Genomic DNA, 8,393 nt, shown 5'->3' with positions numbered 1-8,393 from the left:
GATCGGCTTTTATTTTGGTATTAGCTGAAAAGCGTGAGCTGGAACACGGGGAATAATATTTCAGATAGAGTTGCACATCAAAATCAAATGTTACAGATTTGTGGCAGTGATCAGTGATTGTATATGTCGATGTGTATTGGATAAATATTCCTAGTACTGAATTTACTGAAATTGTAATGTAAATCATTAAAAATGCAAAAAAAATGTTTAAAAAAAAAAAAAAAAAAAAAAAAAGATAGGAGTAAATAGAACATAGTGGAGGTAAAAACTTTGTATTTCATGAAACAATGAAAAAAGGTCAATTTATGAAAATATCGGTTTTCAGGCGGACAAAAAATTATTGCATTTAAATTCTAATAAATGTTTAACTAAAAACGTCCCTTTTATTTATTATTTTTTATTTATTAGGTAATATTAACAGTCCAAATTCAGAAAGCAATTTACATCATACGATTTACAAATACAATTTACTTTGATTAAATGCTTTTCTTTCTCCATAGCAGTGCACAGTTTTTAATCTCCATTCACAGATCTGCTCAATGTGTCACTTGGCCATGAAACTCTCACGTGTTCAGAAATAAAATTATATTCAATACATTTTTTATAGTGTCTTCATTTTGCCACATACACAAAAATACAGTTTGAAGTACTAGGCACACGCTGACTCCTGCAGATGTCTCTTTTTTATTCTTGGAACCTTAAGGGCTATGACCAGTTGAAAGAATAAAGGCCTTACCGTATCATATTTCAGATTATTTTTGTGTAAAAAGTCGGTCTTGTACTTCGGCGAGAGCTCGTTGAAACGATAGCGGAAAAGATCCATCTCCTGCTGGATAAACCACCGCCTGAGATCCTCCCTAAAATCAGATTTAGGCTTTAATGCATAGAATATTAAAGACCTGGAATCTTGTATCATTTGCATCAATCGGTTCGGGTAGCACTCCTGAAGACTGATACTTGTCGCTGTATATTGTGATTTGTTTTGAAAAAAAAAGTAATGTACAATGCATCCAGAAAATATTCACAGCTTCAATTTTATCACATTTTATATTACAGCCTTTTTCCAAAAGGTTGTTTCTCCCATTCGACTTTGCAGAACCTCTCCTGCTCCATCAGGTTGAATGGAGAGCGTCGGTGCACAGCCATTTTCAGATCTCTCCTGAGATGTTCAAATAGGTTCAAGTCTGAGCTCTGGCTGGGCCACTCGAGGACATTCAAAGAGTCGTCCCGTAGCCACTTCTTTATCATCATGACTGTGTGCTTAGGGTCTTGTCCTATTGGAAGATGAACCATTGACCCAGTCTGAGGTCCAGCGCGCTCTCAAAGATTCTTCTTTCCCTTGATCCTGACTAGTCTGCCAGCTCCTTCCACTGATAAACATCCCCATAGCACTGTATATACCATAACACTTCACTGTAGGGATAGTATTGGCCAGCTAATGTGCGGTGCCTGGTTTCCTCCAGACATGACGCTTAGTATTCAGGCCAAATAGTTAAATCTTTATCTTTCTCATGGTCCAAGAGTCCTTCAGGTGCCTTTTGGCAAACTCCAGGTGGGCTGTCATGTGACTATTACTAAGAAGTGGCTTCTGTCTGGCCACACTAACATACACTGCTAATTAGTGGAATGCTGCGGAGATGGTTGTTCTTCTGGATGATTCACCTCTCTCAACAGAGAAACGCTGGTGCTCTTTCAGACTGACCATCAGGTTCTTGGTCACCTCCCTAACTAAAGCCCTTCTCCCCCGATCGCTCAGTTTGACTGGGCAGCTCCGCTCTAGGAAGAGTCCTGGTGGTTCCAAACTTCTTCCATTTACGAATGATGAAGGCAGAAATTTTTTTTTCCTTCCCCAGATCTGTGCCTCGATACGATCCTGTCTCAGAGGTCTACAGACAATTCCTTGAAAGACCGTGTGCCTTTCCAAATCATTTCCAAGCAACTGAATTTACCACACGTGGACCCCATCAAGTTGTAGCAACATCTCAGGGATGATCAGTGGAAACAGGATGCACCTGAGCTCAACATTAAGTGTCATGACAAATACTTTTATACATGTGATTTCTTTTTTTTATATTATTATTATTTTTTCTTTAATTCATTTGCGAAGATCTCAAACAAACTTCTTTAAAATGGTTTGTAAAATTTTAAAGAAAGTTATAAATTTAATCTATTTTTGAAAAAGGCTGTAACATAAAATGTGGTAAAAGAGAAGCGCTGTGAATGAAGCAGAGTGACTGGGTATTTGCCTTTGGTTATTCAATACGATAACATCAAACAATTGAATTTGATACAAGCAACTGCAAAGATCAATTGTCACAACAGAAACAGTGGTGTACTCGATGTCTAGAAAAGAGCTATTGCTATATACTGGTGTACAGTGAGTATCTCTCTCCCCAGGATGTTACACACCTAGCAACATATATCCGATATCTTCTCATGGGAACAAAATAAAATCAGCAGTAAACACGACAAATATTTCAAAATAAACATACGGCCTGAAACAGATACTCCCGCCAGCCACTTTAAAATAGAGAGAAAAGTATTGCACTTACGTTTGGCAGTACGCCAGGCGCAGGATGAAATGAGAGATGTGATCTTTCCTTCGTTTCTCGTATTCCGTGGGTCCGGCTTGGTTTTTGTTCGAGCTCGTGTCATCCTAATCAATCAAAGCCAATTGTTAAGCAGCACTAGTAAAGAGCAAAACAATTTAACTAAAAAATTACGGGAAGAGTTTTCCGTCTTTTTTAGGTCAGTGATCCCAAATTAGGGTTTTTACACATGACATCAAGTTGTGCCAAAGTGCATGAGAAGGCTACAGATTGTTCCATTCACCCACTCTAATACTGTTTAAACTGTTAAGACTATAGCGCTTTTGTATGGTTGGGAAAAATGGTATGGGGGGAAGATACTGGGAAATTGACCCTCACCACTTCCTCTCTGTGTGGGAAACCGAGACTGGAGAACTCAGCGTGGAGCTTTTTCTTGTACTGTTCGGTCACTTTCACGTAGCTCACACCAAGGTTCTCAACCGCTTTCAACACTACAGGAATAAGAAACAAGACGAGGCTGTTAATACAGTGAGACGCTGTTTGATTGTTTACCAACGATGCTGATATGGTTTCAGAAAGCACTCCCTGTGTGAAAGATCTTACATTTCAGTCTATCCACTGCAAAGCACTCGAACTCGGTCAAGGAGATGTTCTCCAGTGGAGGCTGACAGTAGAACTGCAGACAGTGACCATAGAGCTCATTCTGCTGATTCAGTGTCACCTTCTTCCTCCTGCCTAAGAACTGCATGATGACTATTAACCTATAAATGGGAAAAATAATACAAGTGTACACACACGTTATTGCTTTTAAACTGATTTAAACACACACATAAACACACAAAAGTATCAAAAGTGTGCGTCCCAGTTTATTCAAGGCATTGGAGCATTTTTTAAACACAAGGCATGGGAACATTTTATAATGAACACAACAAAGAAAACTGTACCTGGAAGTTATGCAAAGCAGAAATTGGGTCAAGGTGAAACATCAGCAAGGTAAGTAAAAACTGTGAAATCATGATGTGAATTTTTCTCTTTCTTTTTAAGCCTGTTAGCTAGCTTTGAACTGAAACTCATGCACACACACCCAACTGTGTGACTGATCTGTACAACCCGGACTCAACACACACTCGTACTTACTTCACACATCCATGTCTTCAGTACCACCCATATTACATTACCTCATTTTTACAAACTGTTTTTGCACATCGGTTTTTGCTGTTTTGCACAAACACTTTTGTTTAATTACAAGGTACACTGTACTGTACTCAGTTCTCTTATACACTGCACTGTATAATATACAGTAGCTTTACTGGTGGCACTATTTAGTATTTTGTGTATTTGTCTTACACTGTCTTGTGTTGTCTTTGCACTGTTTGCACCAGGTTGCACACGATGCACTTTATGTGGCGAGGACACTTACTAGTCCTCAGCCCTGTGTTTTCTGTTATGTAGCTTTATGTTGTTTAATGTGGCACCAGGGTTCTGGAGGAACGATGTTTCATTTCACTGTGTACTGCATCAGTTATATATGGTTGAAATGACAATAAAAGCTTCTTGACTTGACTTGCTGAATTCTCCGTTCTCCGTTATCTGTTTGCAAACGTGATTTACTGCGGCTTTACTATGTTTAAATGCTTGTTTCAATGTTTTTCATTTTTCATTTACGCAGATCATTTAATTATTATACAAAATTAAATTAATTATATTTCAGATGCTTTTATCTTTGCAGATGAACATATCTGTGTATACTTTGAAACACAAATTGCCAAAACCATGTTATATTTAATATTGATTTTGTTTTTTTTGTTTTTTAGTAAATTTGGAGTAAATTTGGAGAAATCGAAGGGAAAAAAGGAGAAATGCCCCATGAACTCCTTACCAAGCAACTATGGTTGCTTAAAATATCTAAATAAATAAAAATGTACTCTAGATTTGTGGCTTTTGCTTTTTTTAATTACAATTTTTTTAAACTGCAATATATATTGGGTGCAGGCAAAAAAAAAGCCAATGGATACCTGACCATAAAAGCCAATTGTTTTAATAAAACTCGTGTTTCATTTTTAATGAACTTCTAGTCTCATTCAACTGAACGTAAACAATATAGAGAAAAGTTTGGACACCTGAACAGAAGAATTGTATGTGCATTTTTTGAGCATCCCATTCCAAATTTTGTGTTATAATAATTTTCACTCTTCTAGAAAGATGTTCCACTAGACTTGGAAGTGTGTGTGTGGAGATTTGTGTTAATTTATCCTCAAGGGCATTAATAAAATCATGTACTGATGTAGTGTGAGAAGGCCTGGGGTGCTGTCACTCATCTAATTTATCCCAAAGATCTTCAATAGGGTTGAGGTCAGAGCTCTATAGCAGGCCACGCAAGATCTCCCACTCCAACCCATGTAAACCATATCTTCATGGAACTTGCTCCGTAAGTATTTACTCTTGAATTAAAAACTAAATACAATACTAATTTATCTAATATACATAATTATCATCATCAGAAAGAGAAAGCCAAAAACATTCTGCCTTGCATACCCCCCCTAAAGGACCCTGTATTAATGCACATCCACTCCAGCCAAAGAAAACCATATTTTCATGGAGCTCACTTTGTGTGTGTGATGCTGGAACAGGTTTGGATCTGCTAGCACAAGAGAAGAGAAAATGTAATCCAAAGACTTCCTATACAACCGTGTGCCTCCAGTTTTGTCATAAAAGTTTAGACGTCAGGTGTCCCAATACTTCTGTCCACGTGTTATATTATGTTCTGATAGCTGTAAATTTGTAAATAAAAGAAACAAGCATAATAATCTCTATCATGAGATATATATATATATATATATATATATATATATGTGTGTGTGTGTGTTAAGGCTGACATTCAAGAAATATTTAATTGTGATTAATCGCACGATTGCCATGAGTTAACACGTGATTAATCACATCTAAATCACACATTTGTATCTGTTCTAAATGTACCTTGAATTAATACTTTTCAAGTTTTTAATACTCTAATCAACATGGGCATGGACAAATACTGACGCTTTATGCAAATGTATGTCTATTATTAGTGAGACCAAACTCAAAATAGAGCATGAAGACTAAATATACTTGTAACTGTTTAAAAGTAATTATTGTTTCTCAAATTAAGTAAATCATCAGGACACCAAACTGAACTTTTGCTATATTTCCACACAGACGGTTTTAATAACCGGATGCGTCCATAATGGTGGATTTTGATGCTTGATTTGAGACTTGGTGCATCAGTAAAAATATGATAAAAAAATATTTTTTTGCTGGAGTATATGTATATATATATAGAAAGTAAAGAATGAAAAAGTAAAGAGTGCAGAAACGTGTTGCATTGAAGGTTTTAATTTTACTCCTTATATATTTATTTATTAAAAAGGGTCAAAAAGAAACGCTCGCTGCATTAATCGCGTTATTAAAATTACTGCGGCTAAAATGCATTGCATTAGCCCGTTGATTTTGACAATTTTAGATAGATAGATAGATAGAGAGAGAGAGAGAGAGAGAGAGAGAGAGAGAGAGAGAGAGAAATAGATACTGTAGTTCTGCTTTATTACAGTTCAAATGGTTTGACCAGTAAATAAAGCTCTAGGTTGTTATAACAAATTCACACACGTCTATCGGGTGCAGGTTCAAATATACTTGTGATGCGAGTATAAGTGGATCCACTGTTACAAACAACTCTGAATTTGGCAGGATTTCAATAGATCAATAAAAAGATTGATAGATCAATAGATAGATCAACAGAGGCATTGCATAGTACAGGTTCACAGCAAACAAAGGGTAGATTCAAATCTGGTCAGTACAGATAAATATATGTCCAAAATGTATATAGAAAAAAAAGACGCTTTTGTCTCATATACACAACAGTACAGGAAATTCTCTCTTTTCATATCCTAGGTTATTAGGAAGCAGGCGACAGAGCGCAAGTTAGCCATGTTACAGCGTCCCGGGGGCACAGAGAGTTAGGGGCCTTTCTCAAGGGCCCAATAGTGGCAGTTTGGCGGTGCGGGGGCATGAACCCCAAAAATATGATCAGTAACGCAGAGGATTAACCATTAAGCAACCACTCCCCTCCTTTTGAGTGTTAAAGTTTTCAATTAAACCGGTATAACTGTGATAAATCACTGCACTTTGGTAAACAATGATTAAAAATAAACACCTGTGTACTGCTGTGGAGAAAGAGCTCGTGCGCTCAACTAGGAGCCTGCTTTCTTAGCTACCTTTGCTAGCGGTACAGATTAACGACTATTTTGGGTTAAAAATACCTTCTACTAACCGGGTAGTTTGTGAGAAAAGTACAAGCGCACGTTGTTTTTAAAAATACTAAAAAAGAGACAGAACCATTAACCAAACAAAAAAACAACAAACTCACCCCGGTTGAAGAGTCCCACTTCCGGCCGTCAAAATCCCGCCAACACGCCGGTCCGAACGAAGCGCGCGGAACTGACGTCACGCCGACAACAACGCACCAATCAGCGCCAGGTGGGATCACGTGGTCTCATGAGCACGGCGCCATCACGTGCTCAGGGATCTCCCCGCGGTCTGGGCTGCTCACAGCATTGATGAGATGCGTCTAGTCCATGGTTAAGGTTTCATGAAAGCAGAATTAATTTATTATTGCTTATTTATAGCTGATATTCACCTCACCAGACAACCACAAAAAACAACACAAAAACAAAATAGGACACATTAGGTGTGTCTATGCAACATTTTGTGCAAAAAAACAAGAGTGAGACAGTAGACATTGACACCGCAGCATCAACCAGTACAGATTTGTGCAAATTGTCCATATAATAATAAATATGGTACATATATACAGTGAATTGTTTTAGCAGCATTTTTGGGCAAAACTGCAATTTGGTGGTGTGTGTGTCAGTCCAATCAATAGGCAAGAGAAGACCTCGCTGACTTTAAATGTGATAAAGTCATCTTTTTTTTCTCATCTGTCTCCCAGAATCAACTTTACAATCATACAATATTATGATACAATACCATGATTGTGGAATAGAAACATTCACATTTATTGCATTTGGCAGACACCTTTATTCGGAGTGACTTATAAAGTGCTCTGAAGTCTTCATCAATAAATATATTTTAATACTGGTTCATTAGCTCGACTAAAAATAGCATCTGTCTAGAATAGCCTTTATTTGTCACATATTTATTACAGCACAGTGAAATTCATTCTTCGCATATCCCAGCTTGCTCAGAAGCTGGGGTCAGTCATGATACGGCACCCCTGGAGCACAGAGGGCCTTGCTCAAGGGCATCTTAGCTTCTAAAGAGTCTAAAACTCTGTTGGGAGAAAAATAGTTAGAATTTTTCTTTTAGAATTTTTTTGCAAGAATTGCTCATTTAAGAACCTGTGGAAGAGGTGCATTTTTAGACTTTAAACACTGCTGGTGACTCAGCTATTCAGACAAGTGGGAGTTTACTCTACAATCTTGGTGCCAGAGGAGAGAAGAGTCTAAAAGGGAAAGCATGACTTCCTTGTACCCTGAGAGAAGTACCTAGCCATAGCAGCTCAACAATCATGAGGTAAAACATGTTAATTAACAGACAAGTCCACAGATTGCTAAAACGTGTAGCTTGTTTAAAAACTGCCTCTGAAAGCACACTGCAAGCAATTTGGTAATGGTTTCCATTGCTAAGCAGTTTTACACCATTTTAAGATCACCATGTTCTAGCTGGAGTGGTGGTGTGAAGTATGCTACCAATAGACTCTGAATACTGGAAAAGTCCTCTGGAGGGAAGTGTTAGCTCAGTGGCTATGATGTTGGACTTTTGATCGGAAGTTGATCGGAAGGTCATGAG

At 37.7% G+C, this 8,393-nt stretch overlaps 1 protein-coding gene across 1 annotated transcript in view; it reads right to left on the bottom strand.

The window, feature by feature from the left end:
* prim2 (DNA primase subunit 2) overlaps positions 1-7,084 on the bottom strand; it is a 75,095-nt gene extending 68,011 nt beyond the window's left edge. The window contains exons 1-5 of the mRNA XM_046835860.1: positions 6,952-7,084; positions 3,153-3,310; positions 2,928-3,040; positions 2,553-2,656; positions 737-857 (exon numbers count right to left, since the gene is read on the bottom strand). Coding sequence (XP_046691816.1) covers positions 737-857; positions 2,553-2,656; positions 2,928-3,040; positions 3,153-3,297 — 483 coding nt within the window. The 5' untranslated portion in view covers positions 3,298-3,310; positions 6,952-7,084. The remainder of the gene's footprint in view (positions 1-736; positions 858-2,552; positions 2,657-2,927; positions 3,041-3,152; positions 3,311-6,951) is intronic.
* Positions 7,085-8,393: the final 1,309 nt, after the last annotated feature.

This window comes from Silurus meridionalis, chromosome 2, assembly GCF_014805685.1.
Source record: "Silurus meridionalis isolate SWU-2019-XX chromosome 2, ASM1480568v1, whole genome shotgun sequence".
In the NCBI taxonomy this organism is placed as follows: Eukaryota; Metazoa; Chordata; class Actinopteri; order Siluriformes; family Siluridae; genus Silurus; species Silurus meridionalis.
Note: the sequence above shows the minus strand (reverse complement) of the source record. Positions and strands in the feature narration are given on the sequence as shown.